General features: G+C 44.3%; 1 protein-coding gene across 1 annotated transcript in view; it reads left to right on the forward strand.

Moving 5' to 3' along the window:
- LOC101535365 (S-adenosyl-L-methionine-dependent tRNA 4-demethylwyosine synthase TYW1) overlaps nucleotides 1-24,827 on the forward strand; it is a 72,343-nt gene that overhangs the window by 46,017 nt on the left and 1,499 nt on the right. The window contains exons 12-15 of the mRNA XM_058680819.1: nucleotides 561-738; nucleotides 11,138-11,273; nucleotides 14,545-14,655; nucleotides 18,729-18,896. Coding sequence (XP_058536802.1) covers nucleotides 561-738; nucleotides 11,138-11,273; nucleotides 14,545-14,655; nucleotides 18,729-18,896 — 593 coding nt within the window. The remainder of the gene's footprint in view (nucleotides 1-560; nucleotides 739-11,137; nucleotides 11,274-14,544; nucleotides 14,656-18,728; nucleotides 18,897-24,827) is intronic.

Consider the following 24,827-nt stretch of genomic DNA (forward strand, 5'->3'; position numbering starts at 1 on the left):
GCTTTCTTCTCGGGACCTTTATTATCTCTCCTTTCATGCACATGCAGATTTAACTTTGTATTGGTTCAAAGGGGGTCAGAATTTCCGTGCAACTCAGCATGTTTTCAGGACGCTGCCTGCCCCCTTCCAAATCCCACCCTGGCAGGGAGAAATAGCTTGCAGAGAGTGGGCTGGTGGGGGGTGGGTTTTCAGCTCACTCTCCCTCGATTCAGCAGACAAGTGAAGGAACAGCCTTGGTCCTAATGATGCATAGATGTGGAAGATATCATTTCTTGTGGGCTGTTCTCATCTATACTTTGAGCTAGAAGAGAAACAGCACACAGCCGGCACTGTGGCATAGCCAGCCAAGCCTCTGACTGCTGCACTGGTGTCGTATGTGGACCCCATTTTGAGTACCAGCTGCTCCACTTCTGATCCCAGTCCCCCCACCTTCTTGTGTTGTATGCTTTGACTAGTATAAAGAATGAATTTACTTCCTAAAAGCAAAGAATCACTAAGAAAAACGTGCTATCTTCTGTGTGTCCCTTGTTTACCTTGTTCCTCTTTCTCGTGTCCCGCAGGAGTTCCGGGTGTCAAAGCAGAGCGCTTTGCAGAAGGGATGGTGGTGAAGCACTGCGCATTGTCCCTTGTGGGAGAACCAATCATGTACCCAGAGATCAACACGTTCCTAACGCTTCTGCACCGGCGACACATCTCCAGTTTCCTGGTCACAAATGCACAGTTCCCCACGGAAATCAGGTGAGTAGTTCAGCTTAGGGAGACGCGCTTGTGTCTGGTCGACTGCTAAGAAAAGCAACCAGGTGTTAATAAACACGCAGAGAGGGTTTGTTCACGGGCTTTAGGAGTCAGGCATGATCCTGTTCTTCAGAACCCATTCCATTAGGAAAGATGACAGTTAAAAGATATCCTCAAAAGATAATGTTTTTCTTTAATGTTCTAAATGAGAAAAGGATGGTGAAACTTTTGGAGACACTGTCATTTATTTTAGATCTTAACATGTGGCTGGAATTGGTACTTGGGAAGGTAGAAAACAGTATTTTTTTTTTTAAAGAGCTCTAAGTTTTGTTTTTTTTTTTAAGATTTTTTTTTATTATTATTGGAAAGCCGGATATACAGAGAGGAGGAGAGACAGAGAGGAAGATCTTCCATCCGATGTTTCACTCCCCAAGTGAGCCTCAACGGGCCGGTGCGCACCGATCCAAACCCGGGAACCAGGAACCTCTTCCAGGTCTTCCACGCGGGTGCAGTGTCCCAATGCATTGGGCCGTCCTCAACTGCTTTCCCAGGCCACAAGCAGGGAGCTGGATGGGAAGTGGAGCTGCCAGGATTAGAACCGGCGACCATATGGGATCCCGGGGCTTTCAAGGCGAGGACTTTAGCCGCTAGGCTACTGCGCCGCCGGGCCCTTTTTTTTTTTTTTTAAGAGAAGGTCTTGCAAGGATGACATGGATTGGGGATAATTACGAAGGCATTTTGTAAATACAGTACTTTAGTGCGTTCAACGGTAGATGGAATTAAGGAATAAATTTGGGCACAAGCTCTGCTCCACTTAGGATTCCAGCTTCCCTCTGCTGGTGGACTCTGAAAGGCAGCAGGTGAGATCTGAAATAGATGAGTCCCTATAATGTATGTTAGGGACCAAACTGAGTTCCTGTTTCAGGGCATTTCTGGAGTAAACCAACTCATGGAAGATCTCTGTCTCTTTGTTCCTCTCATAAGGTAAGGGAATCAAAGAATCTTAGGAGATGTTTATCTGTCTACAAAATTTTTGAGATCTATGCATATTTTTATAGTTCATATTTTCCATAGAATTTTTGAATATTCTTGGTAAAAAAGGATCTCAAAATATTGTCCTAAGATAAACATGGAATTCCACTTTGCATAAACTATTTTTGAGTGTCCTTATATCTAGTTTATCAAGCATAGAGCAGCAGTTGCACGTCGCGTTGGAAGGGTTGGGAGGAGAATGTGGAGCCCTTTGATAGGCTGTTCTCTAGGAAGACCTTGCTTCCTGCAATGTAATCTGGATGCAGGGGATAAAATGGAGTGTGCCAGAAACCCGGATGAGAGAAGCACTCTGGGGCTGGTTGCAGTGCTGTAATCTTGTTGACAAGGGTCAGGCTTCCAGAAACCTGGGTGAGAGAAGCACTCTGGGGCTGGTTGCAGTGCTGTAATCTTGTTGACAAGGGTCAGGCTTCCAGAAACGCGGATGAGAGAAGCACTCTGGGGCTGGTTGCAGTGCTGTAATCTTGTTGACAAGGGTCAGGCTTCCAGAAACCCGGATGAGAGAAGCACTCTGGGGCTGGTTGCAGTGCTGTAATCTTGTTGACAAGGGTCAGGCTTCCAGAAACCCGGATGAGAGAAGCACTCTGGGGCTGGTTGCAGTGCTGTAATCTTGTTGACAAGGGTCAGGCTTCCAGAAACCCGGGTGAGAGAAGCACTCTGGGGCTGGTTGCAGTGCTGTAATCTTGTTGACAAGGGTCAGGCTTCCAGAAACCCGGATGAGAGAAGCACTCTGGGGCTGGTTGCAGTGCTGTAATCTTGTTGACAAGGGTCAGGCTTCCAGAAACCCGGATGAGAGAAGCACTCTGGGGCTGGTTGCAGTGCTGTAATCTTGTTGACAAGGGTCAGGCTTCCAGAAACCCGGATGAGAGAAGCACTCTGGGGCTGGTTGCAGTGCTGTAATCTTGTTGACAAGGGTCAGGCTTCCAGAAACCCGGGTGAGAGAAGCACTCTGGGGCTGGTTGCAGTGCTGTAATCTTGTTGACAAGGGTCAGGCTTCCAGAAACCCGGATGAGAGAAGCACTCTGGGGCTGGTTGCAGTGCTGTAATCTTGTTGACAAGGGTCAGGCTTCCAGAAACCCGGATGAGAGAAGCACTCTGGGGCTGGTTGCAGTGCTGTAATCTTGTTGACAAGGGTCAGGCTTGGGTAGGAAGGTCCAAGGGTGTTTTGGATTGCTTAGAGGGAAGACTGTGTGGGCATGACCAGGGGCAGTTTTCTTAGATCTTGACAAAATGTTTTACATAAGCATGTAAAAATGAAAGAGTTCATGCTATAAGGAATAATCAGGAAAGCAGAACGTTTAGGAAAGGGAAGTTCGGTTTCTGGACTTTTCTTATTTATTTAAAAGATTTCAATAAATTAAAAAGGCACAGTGAGTGAGACCACTTTCATCCGGTGGTTCAATCCCCTGAATGCCCATATGAGTTGGCACTGGATCCCCTCAAAGCCAGGAGCTGAGATGCAGTCTAGTTCATTCATGTAGGTGGCAAGGACCCGTGACTTGAGCCTTTGTCTGCTGCCTCTGACGGTGAACACTGGCAGTACTCAAAACAGTACTCTGGGGCCCGGCAGCGTGGTCTAGCGGCTGAAGTCCTCGCCTTGAAGGCCCCGGGATCCCATATGGGCGCCGGTTCTAATCCCGGCAGCTCCACTTCCCATCCAGCTCCCTGCTTGTGGCCTGGGAAAGCAGTTGAGGACGGCCCAATGCATTGGGACACTGCATCCACGTGGGAGACCTGGAAGAGGTTCCTGGTTCCCGGGTTTGGATCGACGCGCACTGGCCCGTTGCGGCTCACTTGGGGAGTCAATCATCGGACGGAAGATCTTCCTCTCTGTCTCTCCTCCTCTGTGTATATCTGGCTGTAATAAAATGAATAAATCTTTAAAAAAAAAAAACAGTACTCTGCTATGGGATGCAGGTATCTCCGGCAGTGTGTTAACTGCTGTGCCAATTGCCAACCACATTTTTTGAATGTTTTCTAATGTTTAGTTTTGTTTACTTGCAAAGACAGAAAAAAAAAAGGGAGAGAGATCTTTCATTAGCTAGTTCTCCAGGTGCCTACAGTAGCTGAGGATGGGGGCCAGGCTGAAAGCAGGAGCCCAGAACCATCCCAGTCTCGTATGTGAGCGCCAGGGACCCCGAGTACTCCAGCCGTCATCTGCCACTAGACACACATCAGTGAGAAGCTGGATGGGAAGCAGAAGGGGGACTTGAACCCAGGCACTCTGTGTGGGTGTCCCACGCAGCAGCTTCAGCTGGTATACTACAATGTTGCCTCCCTTTTGATTTTGTTCGAGCCTCAACAAAGCCTGCATTCTTAAGGATGCTGTGGTTCAGGAAAGAGTTGGAGAAGTTCTGTTGCTACTGGAGAGACTATGTTCAGAGTAACCCAAACCAGAGCCTTACTGAAGTTCTGGAAGACTTTGTTACGGAAACCTTGATGGGGCTGGGCTAAACAACATGCTCGTCTCTACTTCATGTTTGACGCGGGGCAATCTTGCTGGCTTTGAATGATGTATTAGCCCAGGGTTGTCATAAACATAAGGCAGTTCTCCAACCTTCACCTATTCCAATGGAATATGTGCATACAGTCAGCCTCTGTGTCTGCAGGTCCTACTTTGTGCGTTCAAATATTTGAAAAGAAAAAAAAAAGCACCTGCAGCGAACATTACTCCCTAAACAATGCCATTATGCAGATTTCACACTACCTTATGCATTAGAAGTCATCTAGAAGTGATTTTAAAGTATACAGGAGGATGTGTAGGTTATATGCACTTACTATGAGATCTTACACAAGGACTGAGCATCTGCAGATTTTGGTATCTGTGCGGGATCCTGGAACCAGTCTCCTGTGAAAGAATGGCTAGTTCAGAAAAAACTCAAGAGCAGTGAGTGTTGACATACCAATACTATGCTGTGTCTTTTAAATAGAGTGTTGGGCTCAGTGCAGTAACCTAGTGGCTAAAGTCCTCGCCTTGAACGCACCAGAATCCCATATGGGTGCCAGTTCTTATCCCGGCAGCCCCGCAGTCTAGGACGGCCCAAAGCCTTGGAACCCTGCACCTGCATGGAAGAAGACCTGGAGGAAGTTCCTGGCTCCTGGTTTCAGACTGGCTCAACTCTAGCCATTGCAGCTACTTTGGGAGTGAATCATCAGACAGAAGATCTTTCTCTCTGTCTCTCCTCCTCTTTGTATATCTGACTTTCCAATAAAAATAAATAAATGTTTAAAAAATAATAACTAGAGTGTTTAGGGCCTGGCACAATAGCCTAGCAGCTGAAGTCCTGGGATCCCATCTGAGCACCGGTTCGCATCCCTGCGGCCCTGCTTCCCACCCAGCTCCCTGCTTGTGGCCTAGGAAAGCAGTCAAGGATTGGTTAGTCACCTTACTTGAAAAATAATTTGTGTTCATTATGGTGGCACTATAAGTGTGTGAGCTTATGTATAAAAATATGTAAGAGTTTTGCCTTTCAAGCGATAGGCAAATTCTTTGTACAAGATATACTTGAAGGCAAAATATATGATTTGCTTATTAGATGAAAACATTTATTAATAATGAAGTATTCTGTCTAGCAGGAATATAAAACCATAAAAGGATTCAAAACTTTGAAACACTCAGCAGCATAGTCACAAAGTTAAGAGACCATAAGAAGAAATAGTGGATCTTTGATATACTTTTTTTTTTTAGGTTGATAAAATATGTGTATCAGAATCAGTAGCAGTTTTAATGGCTGAGATAATAAGATAATAACTTTAATCTGTATTTCTCTTGTTAATGCTTGTCATTATGAAAAATATCTGAGAGAAGCTACTTTGAAGAAAGTAAGTTTAGTTCAGCTCACAGTTTTGGAGGGCTATAGTCCAGGTTTGGGTAGAGCATTGGTCTTGTCTGGTAAAGGCAGGGGATTATGGGACACATGTTGAAGGATCCTTTGGTAAGCTCAGAAGCAGAGAGAGACAGGCAGCAGGCTCGTCCTCCATGTCCACATTTCTATGAAGTCACCATGACTTAACCACGGCATCTTTATCTAATCACTTTGCAGGTTAGATCAGAGGCTACCTCTTAATCCATTAGCTATGGGCGCTTGTCAAGTAACCATTGTTGTGGACCAAGCCCTAACACTTAGTTGGATCTTTCAGGGTCAACCAAACTAATATACATATTATAGCAATTGCACAAATAGAGAATTGCAACTGGAAGCTTTAGAATACAAATTCTTTTCAAGAACACAGAACAGTTGCCGAACAGCCCATGTGCTAGACATTAATGCATGTTTCAATGAAATAATTTTAATTTCTTTATGTAATTTTCATAGCTTCTCGTACTTGGAGAGTGCATGCATAAAATGATTCAACCAAGTTAATTTGCATTTTCATTTCCTTAAACTCTTATCACTTGTTTATTCAACAAAGGATTAATACCAAATAGAGAGTAATAGCTGACCACAGTGGAATTAAGGTAGAAATCAATATGAAAGGTGAGTAGAATATTGCAATATGTTTGAGATTGAAACAGCCCACTTCCTATTAGTTTATGATTCAGAGAACAAATCACAGTAGGCAATATATATATTTATATATATATATCCTTTTTTTGATGAATGTTGGTGGCAATAAGGAAACTTTGTTTTACATGCCAGCAGAAAAAGTATAAACATTAAAAAAGTGTGATTTTTAAAAATCACAACAGTGATAAACATTATTTGAATCCACTTTTTCTTAACTATGAATGTTAACCAAAGTTGTACAAAAATAGAAGGAACATTTATAAAGGAAAAATGGCTAAATGTCAGACCTGTGAGCTTTGTGATACTAACTGTCTGATTCCCTTGTGGCTTCCCCAGCCCTTGCTGTAGCCTCAAAAACCATTAGCCCTCAAGTGGAAACCCGCTTCCTGCAAGGCATGAGGAAAGGGAGTAAACGAGTTAAGTTCCCAATGTCCGATTGAAGGCTTGTGGTTTTGGTGGCTTTTAGGGCTGGGTAGACATAATCTGCATTTCCTAAATTGTCTCTGTCCTCTTCGGTTTTCCGTTTTATGAAATGCTGCTTGTTAACCTGATGCTTCATGTTTGAACACTGAGCCATGCTTGCTGTTCATTTGGCCGTTGTGCCTCAGGGTTAAGAGAATAAGTTCTGTAGTCCTACAAGCTTGTGTCTCCCTGCAGAAATTGGTTCTCTGTAGGTCCTTGCACAACTGCGTAACCATTTTGGATCTCAGCCTCAGCGTCTCTAAACTGGGAGACCAGAGCAACTCTGTGTCTCGTCGCGGGATTCAGTGAGCTTAGTGAGAACAGGAATTCATGCAGCCTTCAGTGTGCCCAGTACAGGATGAATACTCAGTGTTGGTCAATTACTTTCCCCTCGTCCTTCAACCTCCTTACTTCCTCCTGAATTATTTGGTCTGATCCGACAGACCCAGATTGCCTTACAAATTTAAGAAAATTGGTTCTTTGAGCCAGTCTGATTATTTAAAGATTTGTTTTATTTATTTGGAAGACAGAATGACAAGGAAGGAAGCGAGGGGGGAGATGTAGGAGGAGAGAAAGCAAGAAAGAGAGAACTGGTCTCCCGTGACTGGGCCATGCAGAAGGTAGGAACTTAAAGCTACATCTGTTCTCTTACGGGGGATCCTAGACCCAGATAACTGAGCCATCTTCCACTGCTGTCCCAGGTGCACTGGCAGGAAGCTGGATCGAAAGCAGAACACGCAGGACATGAAGCAGCCCTCCAGTGTGGGCTGCTGGCTTCTCCACTGGCAGCTTAAGGCACTCTCCCCCAACTCTGAGCCGAGAGCTTTTATGTCCAGTTATTGCATTTCCATGAATGATCATGTTACCGTGGAGATGTAATATTTGAATGAGGAGTCAGCACATACATCAAGAGTCGTTTTTCCTGGAGGTTAGGCCTAAAGTCGTTTATCCCACATAGTGTCTTTCAAGTTGCTGTTAGCAGAGATGTGGCATCCTCAGATACAGGCACGAGTATGATTTTGGTGAGATAACGTCTTTCTTGTTATGTGAGATGAGCCAGAATGATGTCATCTTGTGTGAAGCAGAGACAGGCAGGTGTCTGTGCTCAGAGTTACTGCCCATGCTGGGTGAATCGAAGCCAGTGCTTGCTAGAAATGAGGTCCCTGTGGCTCAGACAATTTCTACAAGGTCCACTTCTGCTTTCGAGCCCAATAATCCCTAGGGGACGCTCATGTTCTCTGCCCTCCCTCGGTTCTCTGGCATGATCTATCAGCTTCCTTGATTGTCATGTCTCAGATGTTTAGTGTTGGCTAAGACTCCTAACTGATACTGTCGTTGTTCAGGATTCCTTCCTCATAAATGATGGAGGTTTGTAAAAGAAGTGTCACCTTTGGAATTTACTGTTTCTAATCTGAAGTAGTTACGGAGACAGGCCATTTTGCATCAGAGGGCTTTATGACAAAGTCTTCTATGTGATGAGGGACTGCTGGAACCATTAAGATAAAAAAGGCCAGTGAGGATGATGTGGCTTCTGTGTTATGAAGGGGGGTCCCAACCAGAGGGGTGGCAGAGGGGTGGTACATCCCATATCAGAGTGCCAGGTCGAGCTCTGGTCGTTTCACTTCCAGCCTAGCTCCTCTCTGATGCACCTGGCAAATCAGCAAAATCGTATCCAAGTTTTGGACCCCTGCTACCCTTGTGGGAGACCTAAATGGTGATGCTCCTGGCTGTGGAGTTGCCCAGCTCCATTGGTTGCACCCATTTGGGGAGCAAACAGGCCAATGGAAAGCTCACGCACATATGTGCCTGCTCTCTCTTTCTCTCTCTCCCCTTCTCTCTTCCCCACTCCTCTTCCTTCCATTTCCCTCTGTATCACTGCCATTTTGCGTTTCAACTAAATAAGTAATTTTTTTAAAAGAAGTGGTAACGATGAGAGAATGCTGCCATAATGGATGCTGTTATTTTGCATTTTCAATAATCACAGTACTTTGCTCAGGAACGACATATTATAGATAAGCACTTCACCTCCAGGAGTTCCATCTATGAATTCCTCATTCACAAATTCAAGCAACTCTGGGTTGGAAATATTTGAAAAAAAAAATGTCTTTAATGAACATGGGCTGACTTATTTTTCTTGTTCTTGGTCCAAAACAATATAGTGTAACAACTATTACATGGTGTTTACATTGTCATTGGTATCACAAGTAATCCAGAGATATTTTAAAGTATATGGAAAGATATGTGCAGGTTTTCTACAGTAATCTTGCCGTTTCGTATAATAAGGGAGTTGAACATCTTTGGATTTTGATGTCTGTAGGTTGGTGTTTGTTCTGGAAGCTCTCTCCCCCAGGTACTAAGGGACAAATGTACAGATTGCACTGTACTTATAAGGATCCCGTGTGTGTCTCAGTATTCCAGAGAAGTTAAGGCAGTGAGAGTCAGCCAGGTATTTTATTTCTCCAAGATTTATTGATTTACTTGAAAGGCAGAAGAACACGGAGGAAAAGAAGGCTGGAGAGATTGCCTCCTAGAATGCCTGCAATAGCCAGGGTTAGGCCAGCCCAAAGCCTAGAGTCAGGAACTCCATCTAAATCTTTCATTGGTGCCACAGGGGCCCAAATACTTGAAACATTATCTGCTGTCTCACTGGTGCGTTAACACGAAACTGAATTGGGAGGTCAGAGTAGTTGGAATGTGAACAAGGCACTCTGATACGGAATTGGGCATCCTAAGTGGCAGCCTGACCCTGCGAGCCATAGCAGTTGCCTTGTGGCATGTCTTTCTCGTCTCTGGTCAAATTATCATCACTTTTTTTCCTTCAAATATTTATTTATGTATTTATTTGAAAGCGTTACAGAGAGAGAGAGAGAGAGAGATCTTCTATCTGCTGCTTTACTTCCCATGTGCCACAGCGACCAAGAGTGAGTGAGGCCAAACCGGGAGCCAAGAGCTTCATCTGAGTCTCCTGCTTAGGTGTCAGAGAAACAAGTATTTGGATCATCTGCTTCTTCCAGGCCATTAGCAGGAATCTGGATCAGAATTGGGGCAGCCAGGATACAAACCAGTACCCGTGTGGGATGCCAGCAACACAGGTGGTGGCTGTTCCACGATGCCGCAAGCGCTGAGCCCAACACCATCTACCCTTTGCTTTCGTATATCACTGTACCACATCAAAGAGCATTGTAAGCATTTGTTTAGTGGCCTGTATTCCATTAAACACTCCATCATGAAATTCAACAATTTTTTCACTAGAGGTTAGCTTTAAGTATCTTCCTGTGTCTGTGGGTTCTGCCCTTCAAGGTCTTACACTCAAAGATTGATAACAGTTTTACAGATATCAAAAACGATGAGTTCTATGGCATATATATTAGATGTCTCTTTAAAAGTTGAGAAACGTTTAAACAAAAAATGTCCATAAATAATATTCTTGGGGCAAATGTAGAATACATTGTGGAATATTTATGGACAAGTCATAGTGGAAGAATCCATGAGATTATTGAGAGAGGCTTTCTCTCCAGTTTCTTGTTTTAAATTCACTGAAGAGAATAGATTGCAAAACCCATTTTGAAGGGGGTGGGGGGGGAACAGACCGGAAAAAGCGCAGTCTAGGTCTAAAGCATGCTTTGCAATAAATCCAATAGACAGGAATGAAATTATGAGAAGAGAATCTGAGAGAAGTGGTGAGTGAGTGATCTTCACGGGGGCAGAGAAGGCAAAGAAAATCAAGGCTCGAGGGGCCGGAGGTTCCTCCTGGGGTGTGAGCTCAGTGCTGCTGCCCTGGCTGAGTTGCAGAAATCCCCAAACAGGCCGTCGTCTGTGCTCACGAGGTCTGACTCTAAGCTCACCCCCCCCTTTCTGAGACATGGCTTTGTGCCCTCTAAATGAGACTTGAGCTTTGGGGTTGTGTCCTGTCCCTTTGAAGTCTTCTATCACTGAGTTGATGGGGGAGGACTGGCCCCTCATCCCAGACCCCACAGCACTGCGAGGCTTCAGCTGCGTGTGTGTGTGTGTGTGTGTGTGTGTGTGTGTGTGTGTGAAAGAGAGAGAGAGCTTGTTTTATTTACTTCCCATGAAAATCTAGTGTTTAGAGAGGGACCAGGTTAAAGTAACTAAATGGTTTCCGTTTGTCAGGAATGGTTCCAAGTCAGTTGAAAAATAGCCAGAAGACATCCCATTTTATCACGCTATGAAAATCATTGCTTCTTTGACAGAAGTTTGAGAGAAGTTCTAGCCTCTAGACCCAGTGAAATGTTTAATTACCACACTTGTTATAAACTGTAAATGTCGTATCATGGAGAGCCTGCTGCAGACATAATTTTATTTTTATTTTTCTTGTTTTGCATCTTCCTGTCTTTTTAAAAAAAAAAATAATAATTACCAAGAAACCTCAAGCCAGTCACTCAACTGTATGTCAGTGTGGACGCCAGCACCAAAGATAGCCTGAAGAAAATTGATCGCCCACTCTTTAAGGATTTCTGGCAAAGATTCCTTGACAGTTTAAAAGCCTTAGCAACAAAGGTAAGAATTATAACATCTTAAAGGAGGAAAAACAGAAAACTGAGAAGTGTTTAAAATAATGATGAAAAATCCTCAGTGTTTCAGACTTTCTTTTTTTCAGGAATATTCCATGTGTTTTACTTAATACTTTAATTGTGGTGCTATGCTGTCATTTGTCTGTCATAGGAGAGAAATGTACCTGCACTTCTGAGGATAACTGATGACCCTTGGTTACGTAGCAGTACCTAACAACAGACGTATTGGGAAACTGTGTGTGTTCAAATCTGCAGATTACTTTTCCTGTGTATCTATGACCCAACTTCTCATCCCATAAATAACTCAGAATGTCCACATTTCATGTCTTTGCCTAAAGGCAGTTGGCTCTCCTTGTGAGGCCCTTCGCCGGGGTTGGGAGCATCCAAGCCGCAGGCAACATTGACATCATTTGGTCAGGTTCTGCCGAAGCAACTGCAGGTGGGACTCAAAAATAACTCTGTAGGGCCCGGCGGCATGGCCTAGCCGCTAAAGTCCTCGCCTTGAAAGCCCCGGGATCCCATATGGGCGCCGGTTCTAATCCCGGCAGCTCCACTTCCCATCCAGCTCCCTGCTTGTGGCCTGGGAAAGCAGTTGAGGATGGCCCAATGCATTGGGACCCTGCACCCGCGTGGGAGACCCGGAAGAGGTTCCTGGTTCCCGGCTTTGGATCAGCGCGCATCAGCCCGTTGCAGCTCACTTGGGGAGTGAATCATCAAATGGAGGATCTTCCTCTCTGTCTCTCCTCCTCTCTGTATATCTGGCTGTAATAAAATGAATAAATCTTTAAAAAAAAATAACTCTGTAACAAGCTAATTGTTCAGTTGATAATTTGCATGCCCCACAGATGATATTGTAAATATCACTTCTCTGTCTCACTTCTGCCACTCCCAAGTTGCAGTATGCACATTTGATCCCTCTTTAACAATTTCAGAACTGGATGTATCCAGAAGCAACATGTTCTGTTTAATGAGTGGCATTGTTGATTCCATAAAATGAGGCCTGAGGGAAGTACTAAGTCTCTCCCCGCTTCCCCCTCTCCTTTTAAGATGAGTGCTTCCCCATGGTTCAGACTAGTTCCTCACTTACTGAGCTAATTTGTTTTGAACTCCCATCACTGATGACAGTCTGTCCTTGAGCCTTAGCTCACCTGGGTGATGCACTATCTTTTTTCTAGGCCTTTACCTTACAGAATAGCATGAAAGGTTTTGTGTAGATACACCTTTGGATAAGTGTATGTAGTGCTTAGGGTATATAGTCTCTGGATCATATGTTAAGAAAATATTAGGTTTTTCGAGAAGTCACCAAACTTTTCCCACTCGATTAATTGTATTCTTGCCAACAGTGAGTGAGTGTTCTCGTTGCTCCACATCCTTGACTGTTATGGCATTTCACATTCTGGTGATTCTAATGGAAGTGGCATCTTATTGTTTTATTTTTCCCTGATGGTGGGATGTGTAACTTTTTTTCATATGCTTTTCTCATATGGGGTATCTGTTAAGGTATTCTTTGGCCCATTTTTCAACTGGGTTGTTTCTTCACTTATTGTTGAATTTAGGAGTTCTTTGTATAGCCTGAAAAAGTAAGTCATCTGCAAGTGTTTTTCTCTTAGTCTTTGAGCTTGTCTTTTTGTCTGAACAGTATCTTCCACAGTGCAGAAATTTTTATTTATGATATTCTGTTCGCAAAATGTTTATGACATGTATTCTGCATTTGGTGTTGTGTTTGAAAAATTGTCGCCATTGCTAGTGCGCTCTAGAATTTGTCCTGTAAGCTTCTAGAATTCTTTTCTTTTTTTTTAAGATTTACTTTATTTTTGTTTGAAAAACAGAGTTACAGAGATAGAGAGGAGAGACATGAAAAGAGCTCTTCCATCTGCTGCAAAATGACTCCAAATAGCTGCAAAATTTAGAGCTGGGTTGGTCTGAAACCAGGAACCAGGAGCTTCTTTCAAGTTTCCCACATGGGTGCAGGGGCCCAAACCATTTGGCCTTCCTCTACTACTTGTCCAGGCACTTGGGCCATCCTCCACACTGCCTTCCCAGACACTTGGCCGTCCTCCACTGCTCGCCCAAACAGTTGGGCCATCCTCCACTACTTGTCCAGGCACTTAGGCCTTCCTCCACTGCGTGCACAGGCACTTGGGCCATCCTCCACTGCTTGCCCAGGCCAATTGTTGGGAGTTGGATTGGAAGTAGAGCAGCTGGGACTCACGCTATTGTCCGTATGATGTGCTGGCTCTGCAGGCATAGGCTTAAGATGCTATGCTATGGCACTAGCCCCTGCCTTCTAGAATTCTTAAAAGTTTGTCTTATTTACTTAGAGCTGTGATCTATTTTGAATTAATTTTTATGAATGGTATGAATAAGAGTCTGTGTCTTGATTCATTTTTTAATACTTTTTTTAGTTTAATTTTTTTGGATTATGTGGTACAATTTTGTATAGACTGGTATATCCCCGCAAACTCCCACCCCCTGACAGATTTTCCCCGTTTTACCACAGTGGTATAATCCTTCATAAGGAATCATAATTCCATCAGTCTCTTATTTAAGTGTACCCCAACATTGCTGGTACAGACAATGTCAAACATTCCAGCATCCCATTGTCTGTACAAGTCCAACAGTTTCATTGGGAATCCATCTTTCGTCTGGAATCCGTCTTTCCAAAGATACAGGAAGCACAAAGCATGGAAAAGAAGAAGGATTAAGTGGAATGTACTAAAAGCAGCATTATGTGTTCATCAGAAGACATAATGAAGAAAAAATATGAAAGTCTAAGTAAAAGAAAATATATTTATTATATTGTTGAACTACCCAGAATCCTATGGGTGCTTAACCTAGTGTTGAAGATGGTGTGAGGTAGAGAAGGGAGGTAGAGGCCTCCAAGAGTGTTGCTTCGTTGTTGGTACTTTTCATCTTTCTCCAAAACAAAACCCATTTGCAGATATTCATGGCAGGTTTAATTGATCTGGGTTCTCTGTGGGTTGAAAATGTCTGAGCATCCTCCTTCCTTAAGAAGGAAAGATATTCATGTCAGGATAACTTAAAAAGAGTGATGGACTTGTGATTATTGTTAAGGGACTCAAGTGTTGTTACAATATAGGGAAAAACAGTAGAGTGGGGGAGAGGGGAGGGGAAGGGGGGAAATCCCTAAACCTAAGGAACTATTTCATGAAAAATAAGAAATCTGAATAAAAAGAAAAAGAATGCTAGATAATCCCATTAAGATAAAGGCAAACTTGGGCTCTCTTTCATTTCAGAAACAACGGACTGTGTACCGACTGACGCTGGTGAAGGCCTGGAATGTGGATGAGCTGCAGGCGTATGCTGAGCTCGTGAGCCTGGGGACTCCTGACTTCATCGAAGTGAAAGTAAGCTATGGCCAGCTACACATGGCACCCCGGGCTTTCTTTGATGGCCGCCATGGAGTTAATTTAGAACTCTAAATGCAGTCCCAACATTGTATACTTTTCACCCAGCAACATATATCAAGAACCGGGCACTCCTGTAGCTACTTTGAGATCCTTTGCAGTACACTAGTACATTCTTGCTCTTAGAGAACTTGCATTTTATTCTGAGGTGTGTGACAATGCAAAGCAAATAATTAAGAACTGTACAGTGGGGCAGGCGTTGCCACAGAGAATTAAACCACCGCTTGTTATGACCAAATCCATTCCTGGGATGGAGTCCTACCTCTCCTGCCAATCCAGCTCCCTGCTAATGTGCCTGGGTGGCAGCAGATGATGGCCCAAGTACTGGGTTCCTGCCACTACAGGGGAGATGTGGATGGAGTTCCTAGTTCCTAGCTTTGGCCTGGTCTAGCCCTTGGCTGTTGTAAATACTTGAGACATGAATCAGTGGATGGAAAAATCTATCACTATCCTTATTTCGCTCTCTCTCTTTCTCTTGGCCTCTCGCCCACCCCGTCAGGTCTGTCGTTGCCTTTCGCATCTCTTCTGAATGTGGTGTGGAGGGGAAGGGTGTCTTGGTCTGTGCACACTGGAGTCTCATGTGGGAAAATACAATTGCAGGTTTAGTTTGCAGCTAAAATGTACCGAAATAGGACTGGCATTGTATCAGAAGCGCCACTTGGGACACTGCATCCTGTATCAGAGTGTGTGGATCATGTCCTGACTCCTCCTGTGATCCAGCTTCCTGCCAGTGTGCACCCTGATACCACATGGAGAGTCAGATGAGGTTCCTGGCTCCCAGCAACCAGCTCCCAGCTTCACCTTGCCCCAGCCCTACCTGTTGCAGATTATTGAAAATAAATAAACATACAAGTAGTGGTTGCTACTGCTTTAAATAAAATATCGATGTAATATGGAACAGTGTTTAGTCGGCTTCCTCAGTTGCAGCTTCTGCAGGGAGTGGCTTTGCTTCCTCCACACCACACTAAACCTGTTTCTTTTCTTGTTCTTTGTTCCAAGTTGTGGGAAAGGAAATCAGTGCAGGTGATAAACGGGGTGTAGATGACAGCGGATGAGAAGGTGGCAAACAGCCACGACACAAGGAGAAAGTGGCATTTTTGGATAATTCAGGATCATCCGTGCTCATGAGAAAAGTTGGAGAAGTTACTGGCAGATTAGCATATAGGAGGGAGTGCTGGTGCACGGAGCAGACAGCACCATGCAGCGAGGGGTCAGGCAGCCACACTGTGAGAGCCCGGGTTCACAAAGGAGACCTGCCCGCTGACTCTCACAGAGACCAGTTTCTGTCCAAGGCGGTGGTGCCACTGTGAGGGCTCATGCTCAGTGCCTGGCCAGGGAGTGCCCTACTACTTGTTACTGAGAGAGCTTTGCCAGTGAAAGAACTTTGATGTGAAAGTGCTTTTGTAAGGGCCTGGCACAGTAACCTAGCAGCTAAAGCCCTCCCCTTACTGGGATCCCATTTGGGCACCGGTTCTAATCCTGGCAGCCCCGTTTCCCGTTCAACTCCCTGCTTGTAGCCTAGGGAAGCAGTTGAGGACGGCCCAAGAACTTGGCACCCTGCAACCACGTGGGAGACCTGGAAGAGGCTCCAGGCTCCTGGCTTCAGATCGGCTCAGCTCTAGCTGTTGCATCTTCTTGGGGAGTGAATTAGCAGATGGAAGATCTTCCTCTCTGTCTCTCCTCTCTGTATATCTGACTTTCCAATAAATTTTTTAAAGTGCTTTCGTATGTTTGAAAGAAGCATCCAAGTATTTTGTGAGGGCATCATAATGAGCTGGGACATGCATTCTTGTTTCATTTCCAAACCAAAGTTCCCATTAATATTTCATGATTGGTTATTGCTGAGCAAGAAGACATTAAAATCCTTTGAAAAGCCACTGTCATGATTAGGAGAACTTACCAGAAAATCTTGTACTTCAGTGAATGAAGTTTTTAAACACTAGACAGAAAAACCTTTGAATTAGCTGCTGCAGTACACGGTTGTGGAATTCACCCATCATGAGCAGTACAAGTACCTAAACTGAACTACAAGCGTGCTGTTTTATGACTAATGTGACCTGTCAGTAAATCTTTTGGTTACAATTAACACAATTGTTCCACCATGCTTTCGTCATGATGTGTTGAACTAGAGTGTTTGCTTTTTCTCTTCACCTAAAACTCAAGCTCAGTTTCATGATTCCTACAAATCACTGGGCCAGTTGAGAAGATTCTCCCGTTAATTGGAAAGAGCTGGGCAGTGTGTAGTTTACATTCAGCAGAGGCCATCTTAGTGGAGGACACCAGCAATCCCTCTGAACTGCCTTCTGGACTGGTGCAGACCTCAGAGCTCATCTAAGGCCTCTGCCAAGTCCCACCTCTGCCATCTGCAGGTCAGGGCCACTGTGCAGTGCTCCTGGTGGGTTCTGTGTGTGTGGATTTAACACGCTTCTGCTTCCTTCAGGCTGTGTGTGGAGTGTGCATGGGTGCAGCATGTGCCTCTTCATTTCAATTATCCCCCTATTTATTAACTCACTATGCACCCATCGTCCTATGTGTAGGACATTACAAAGGCTTAAGTGTAGCATTAAGTATATCACATATCTATTTGAAATAAATGTCACTGAAATATTTTCAAAATCTAAACTTGACTTAATGGGTTAATGAAAATATTCAAGATAGAATGTTCAAGCAAGTTACCAACAAAGTCTGATCTGGAGGTATTTGAAGAGCTCACAGAGTTGAGATTACCTATCATTGGAAAATTAATCCTGAGGATGGCATTGTGGTGTGGCATGTGAAGCCAGCACACAGTAAGTGCACTGGTTCAAGTCCTGGCTGTTCCACTTCAGTGCCACTGCTTGCTCATGAACCTGGGAAAGCAGTGGAAGATGGCCCGAGGATGTGAGACCTGGAAGCAGCTTTGGGCTTCCCCTCCATTGTGGTCATTTGGAGACCAGCAATGGAAGATATTCACTTTGTCTCTCTCTCTCTCTCTCTCTCTCTCTCTCTCACTCACACACACTCACTCAACCTGTCAAATTAAGTAAAACGAATTTTCAAAAACATTTTAACACGTTAATCACCTATCATTATGTAATTTAACCCAACACTGAACTTACTTATTTATGTATTGATTGTCAAGTTAAGTTTGAAAGAATTAGAAGCCAGATTGTTTATTATTTATTTAGATTTATTTATTTGAAAGTTATAGTGATGGAAAGAGAAACTTTGCATCTCCTGCTTTACTCCCCAAACGGGCTTCATGGCCATGGCTGCTACAAGCCAAAGCCAGGAGCCTGGAACTCCATCTGAGTCTGCTGTGTGGGCAGCAGGGCTCAAGTACTGGGCATGTTCTGCTGTCTTCCCAGGGGCATTAGCGGGTTGCTGAGTTGCTTGTAGAATAGCCAGAACTCAAACCAGCATTTCAATATGGATGGGATGCCATCATTTCAACCAGCAGCTTAGCTTGCTCTGACACAGTGTTGGCCCCTGAAGTCAATTCGTCTTACTGCAGTTGTACTTTATAGGCATTTCTGTATCTGTGAGGTAAACATGGATGTGTCCACATATCAAGAATAGGTTCAAAGGCATTTTGCTCTGGTTCTTGTCAGAAGTGTGCCAGTCTCTCTCTCAGTGCTGGGAAGATGGAAGCTTGTCTTAGTGCCCTTTGTGTCAGGGCAGCATATGGAGTCTACTGTGCTCTCATTTTCACCCCCAAGGGATACCTTCACAGTTTATCAATTGGAGCACAAAGAGGAATTACGGTCAAGTGTGTGCCTGGGATTAGCTAACATAAATGATGATGTGGCACAGTGCACAGGCACAGAGCCCCAGCGTTTCCAAGTGGACAAATACAGGCACAGGACCTCCAGTGCTGCTTGTTCGACTCTGTCACTCTCTGCACTTTAACCTCTAGAGTAGGCTGGGTGGAGTTAGGTTAAATGACCTCCAGAAGCCCTTCTGCTCTCTGAAGGTCTTACCTGTGACCTGCAGGTGGGTCTGTAGTTCTCCTGATTGCTTTGGTCTTTCCCCAGGGTGTCACCTACTGCGGGACAAGTTCAGCCAGCAGTCTGACCATGGCCAACGTGCCCTGGCATGAAGAGGTCGTCCGGTTTGTCCGCGAATTGGTGGATCTGATCCCAGACTATGACGTCGCCTGTGAACACGAACATTCCAACTGTCTCCTGATAGCACACAAAAAGGTAATGAGCCCCACCGGAGTCCTGCCCTCCCCTTGTCTTTACTGCTGCTTTCTTCTCTCTGGTTTCTCCTCCTCCACTTGTAGTAAACACCCTGCTTTGTGTTGCCTTTCCTAAATCAAGCATTAAGAAACCCCTATATTCTGTGGGTTAATACTCTCTTCTGTGCGAAATGGCTTCCTTTTTTAGCCATCTTCTAGACTTCTTGAAATGCTTTCTGGCTTAAATTTTTAGGAAGGAGCATAGTTTAAAAAAAAAAAACACTCTTGTAGTAACCTCTAGTCCTTTCCTGGAATGACAGGGGAAAATCAAAGTAATAAACAACTCCCATATGAATTTCTGTCAGAAGAAATACTGAGGAATTTATTACGCTTCAGTGAATTTTGGCATCTGGAGAGTTTTGTTTGGCATTTTAGTTCTTGACATTATTTCCAATTTTTCCCCCAAAATAAGTTCCCAAATCTACTGTTTCTCTTGAGTGAGTAGTGCCTAGTAAGAGGAAAGTGTAGTTCGGAGGAGAAGCAGGCCAGTCCAGTGAGAAGACGGCAGTGTGGCCGTAGCTCTGGCAGTGCTTATGTCCTGCTGAGTTCATGTGGAGAAAGGTGTTGGATTCCAAGTAATAAAAGTCCTCATGCTTTCAGTGAAGTCAGACTGTGCTGATCTGACCTGTGTTCTGTCAGACACTTAATCAACAAGAACGAAAACATTCTGGAAGGATCATGAAACAAAGAAGAATGCCACCTAATACTTGAAATCTCAAACAAATCACAAAACCTACTGAAAACTGATTCTTTTCTTGCATATAACAGCATCATTACTTTTTGAGGTAAGATAATGACTTAAAAAAAATTGAGAGGCACTGGTGCTTTGGCTCAACAGACTAATCCTTCAGCTCTGAGCACCAGCATCCCATATGGGCACCAGTTAGTGTCCCAACTGCTCCATTTCTCATCCAGCTCCTGCTTAAGGCCTGGGGAGGCAGCAGAGGATGGACCAATGCCTTGGAACCCTGTGCCCATGTGGGAGACCCAGATGAAGCTCCTGTCTCCTGGCTCAGCTCTGGCCTTTGCAACCATTTGCAGAGTGAACTAGCAGATGGAAGATCTTTGTCTTTCCATCTGTATGTAAATCTGCTTTTCTAATAAAAATAAACAATACGTCTTTTAAAAATTACTTGAGGGATAGGCATTGTGGCAGAGCAGGTTAAGCAGTTGTTTGATACCCACATCCCATTCCAGTGTCCCTGATGCTCTCTGCTTCCAATCCAGCTCCCTGCTACTGTGCCTGGTAAGCCGTGGATTATGGACCAAGTATGGGAGTTCCTGCCACTCACAGAGGAACCACCTCTCTAATCTGTATGCACACATGTAATCAGATGGCCTGGTCTAAGTAGCTGTGATTTCCGGGAACACAAGAGCTGTGCCCCTCCCTTCCCAGAGTGCTTGGTTCATGTCAGAGTCTCAATATGTTCAGGAACTAACCGCTTCTTTACCTTCACTTACTTCTCTTTCTCATTGTCTTACCTTGAAAATCAGAAATACCATTTCCTCTTCTTGCTGGTTTTAGTACCTGCTTACCTTCTTTCTTATCACTTAGACAATACATGTTTGTTGTACTGGATTTACTTTCTATATGTCATCGGTGACCTGCTGCTTACTAAAACGACAGACCCTTCCTTTCTTATTAACCATTCTTCTGTTTTTCTGCCGTGGCAAGCCAATGCCTCCCCCCGCTCCGCCCGCCCCACCATGTCTGTTGAAAAGCACTTCAATGAACTGTACGTACTTTTCTGACTCCAGTAAAGCCAGCTAACAGAAACCAGATCAGTGCCATGAGGTGGAACTTCTAAAATCCTCCCATTGTGGCTGCTGCAGCTTAAACCAGGATGCCATAGCTCCATCTGAATTTCCCCCATGGATAAGTGCCTGGGTCATCTTCAGCTCTCTTCCCAGGCACATTGGCAGGAAGCTGGATTAAAAGTGGAAGAGCCAGGATTTGAAGCAAGTTCTCAGGTGTGGGATGCCAGCATTCCAGGCTGCAGCCTATGTCACTGTGCCACAGTGCTAGGCCCTGTGATAGAACACTGTTGATAGCTGTTACTATTTTTTTTTTTAATCTCTTGGATGGCAAGCCAGTGTAGATATGGTTTTAAACTCCACATAAATGAGTTTCTGCTACTAATCAAAGGCTCCTTAATGGATAGGAGATTAGGAGGGGGCAGAAAGCTCTGTGAGTGACTGACTTTAAACCATACAAAGACAGCAGACTCAGTACACAGATGTATAAGCTAGATTCCATGGCTGAGCTACAAGAATGAGGAGATAACCACAGGAGGAGGCCTACAGTGGAGGGTGAAGCTGTGGCTGGGTCAGCTGGAGCAAAGGGAGAAAGATTTCTGCTAGACTTTGAGCCAAACAGCTTAAATGTGACTTTGCTCACATCAGTCTAGAAATTAGTTAGATCATAATAAATCCAGGATACGTAGACCGTTTTAGTTCAAAAACGTGGAAGTCTTCCCCACATATTATAATAAGTTTCTGATGCAGCTTCTTGCTGTTGTGCCTGGGAGGTCCTTGGGTTGCAGCCACCTATGTGAGAGACCAGCTGGAATTCCTGGCTTCTCTCTTCAGGTTGGCCCACCCTTAGCTGTTGTGGCCATTTGGAAAGTAATCTAAGTAGATGGAAGATCTATCTCCCTCCCTTCCTGTCGTTTTGTCCTTTGCTTTTCAAATAAATTAAAATAATATCAATAACTTTAAACACTTTTTTAAAGATTTATTCTATTTTTATTGGGAAGGCAGATATATAGAGAGGAGGAGAGAAAGAGAGGCAGATCTTCCCTCCGATGGTTCACTCCCCAAGCGGCCACAACGGCTGGAGGTGAACCGATCAAAGCCAGGAGCCAGGAGCTTCCTCCAGGTCTCCCACACAGGTGCAGGGGCCCAAAGCTTTGGATCTTCCTCGACTGCAGTCCCAGGCCACAGACAGGGAGCTGGATGGGAAGCGGGGCTGCCAGAATTAGAACCAATGCCCATATGGGATTCTGGCATGTTCAAGGCGAGGACTTTAACCACTATGCTATCATGCTGGGCCCCAAACACTTAATTTTTTATGAGAAGGAAACACATTTTAAAACACATTTTCTTGTTGTGGCTTTGTTTTATTTATGTTTTTGTTTTGGTATTTTGTTTTTAGGATTATATAACTTGTAAGGGAAAGAGAGAAAAGCCAGAAAAAAAAAAAAAGCCAGGAGCCAGGAACCTAAGCACCTAACCCATTATCAGTTGCCTCCCAGAAACATTAGCAGGAAGCTGGATCATAAGCAGAGCAGCCAGGACTCAAACTGGCACTCCAATATAGGATGCTATTGGTGTTAACAGTAGCTTAATGTGCCACACCACGATGGCACCCACTGAGAGTTTTATTATTTTATGTTTAAGTTGAAGACCATTTGGAAAGGTACGAAGCATCCATATCTAGATTTATTTTATTTACAGATTCAATTGCTCAAGCGTCATTTATTGAGAAGACTATCCTTCCTTTGTTAATTATTGATTATATTTACCATTCTATTCCATTGATCTTCGTGTCCAGTCCTTCAGGAGTGTCACACACTCATGGTTCTTGTAGCTGTTTAGGAAGTTTGCAGATAGGATGGTGTCAGTTCTCCACCCTGTTACTATTCTCCACTGTTGTGTTGGCTGTGCTGGGTCTTTGGCCTTTCTGTGGTTACCTGAGAGTCAGATCCAGCTGGGAAAACTGACATCTTCAAATGTTGCATTTTTTTGGACCCAGCGTGATTGGTCAATGATTAAATCATTACCTTGCAAGTGCCTGAACCCCATATGGATTCTGGTTCATGTCCTGTCTTCTCCCCTTCCAGTTTAGCTTCCTGCTTTGTGAACTGAGAGCAGTAGAGGATGGCCCAAGGCCTTGGGAGCCTGTGCCCACGTGGGAGACCCAGAAGAGACTCTTGGCTATTGGCTTAGGAATGGCTCAGCTCTGGCTGTTGCAGCCATTTGGGGAGTGAACCAGCAGATGGAAAATCTTTCTCTTTGTCTCTGCTTCTCTCCGTAAATCTGATTTGCCTTTCGAATAAAACTAAATAAATCTTTTTTAAAAAAAGTTTGAATCTTACTGTTGCAATAGCCTTCCTCATATTTAGTTGTTCCCTGACATTTGTCTGGCTTGGATAATCCTAATAATAACAGCCAGACTCGCAGTTCCAGAGTTGCTTTAGGCAGGGGTGTGAGGAACAAAGCCTTTTTATTTATTTATTTTTTTACTTTATTTATTTTTATTGGAAAGTCAGATGTACAGAGAGGAGAAGAGACAGAGAGGAAGATCTTCCATCCAGTGATTCACTCCCAAGGTGGACCCAACGGCTGGAGCTGTGCCCATCTTTGGAGTCTCTTCCAGGTCCCCACACAGGTGCAGGGTGCCAAGGCTTTGGGCTGTCCTTGACTACTTTCCCAGGCCACAAACAGGGAGATGGATGGGAAGTGGGGCCTCCGGGACATGAACGGGCGCCCATATGGGATCCCTGTGACCCTGGTGCATGCAAGACGAAGGCGTTAGCTGCTAGTCTACCATGCCAGGCCCCGAAAATATTGTTTGTTTTTTTGGCTCACAGCAAAGCAGTGAGCCCTAAGAGGACTTCATGGGCAGGGTCTTCTGGGGTGATTGTAATGATCACGGCTTCCTCTGCACTGTCAAGGTATTTTGTACTTACTCTTCACATATGCTGTGTTGTTCTGTAAGGATTTTTGAATTTTTGTGCCTGGACCATGTCCATCGTTAGCACTACATAAATGTTGAAAGCAGTGAAGAATAGCTAGGCATCGTTATTGGCCTCATGTTACTTACACACATGTTAATGTGGATTTGTACACTGCTTAGTAAGTCACACCTGTCCTGTCTGAATTGCATCTTCCGCTGTGGGAACAGGTGGCAATTTTTTCATTATGTGATCATCTAGCTTTGTTAGCAGGTAAAGAGGAAGGGGCTCGGCCCCAAATAGCCAGTCCAGTGTGTCCATAAAGCCAGCAGTCTCGGTGGAGTTGGATGGAGTTCAACTGTGTTGCTGTTATGCAGATTCTGCAGCAGGGGACCTGTCCTGGTCCACAGGGATTCGGGAGGGTTTTCCACATCCCAGGATGAGAAGTCTGAGGCATAGTTATCAGAGGGAGGAGCATCAAGTCACCTAACAGGGACACAGCTCATGAAGAGTCAGGAGATGCGGATTTGAAATTTAAATGTCATGGTCAGGCCATCTATAGAAGTTTGGAGAAGCCAGAACTGGAATCAGAACGTCCATCAGTTAAAAAAAAAACTCCCTCAGAAAAGCCTGAATAAAGAAAAAAAGAAGTAAGAGCCTGCACCAGGGTAATGTCAGGCCGGGGGCAGGGGCAGCAGACAGGCAGCTCAGCAACAGTTGGTGGGGTCTGGCCATGGTTTGGAAATGGAAGGGGTCAGGGAAGGATGTCACCTTTAACTCTGCAGTTTTGAGGCTCCCTGCCTGGGAATGACTGATTTTCTTTCCCTTTTATACTAGCAGAAACCCTCAGGGACAGTCAGTGTTGAGAGGGAAAATGAAGGCAAGAAATGGATCTTACATCTCAGATGGCAAAGTTCATAGAGCCCTAGGACGCCATTGAGAAGATTGGTCTCCTTAAAAGCAACCTTTTTGTAATCCAGAGACAGATTAATTAAACTTTTCCATTTCTTTGGCATGCTTTCCTGTAGAAAGTTCTTAGCTATTGGATTAAAATATCAGACTCTATTTACATTCAGTGTATTTTAGAATTTTAAACAGGACCTTATATAGTTTCAACATTATTTCAGCTGAAACAGGCTGTTGTTACTCAACTGGGTTCCTAGGGTCCGAGATTTTTGAGGCGGCAATAGCATTACCAGAAATACTTGCCAGTTTGT

The sequence above is a fragment of the Ochotona princeps genome, chromosome 24 (assembly GCF_030435755.1).
Source record: "Ochotona princeps isolate mOchPri1 chromosome 24, mOchPri1.hap1, whole genome shotgun sequence".
Classification (NCBI taxonomy): domain Eukaryota; kingdom Metazoa; phylum Chordata; class Mammalia; order Lagomorpha; family Ochotonidae; genus Ochotona; species Ochotona princeps.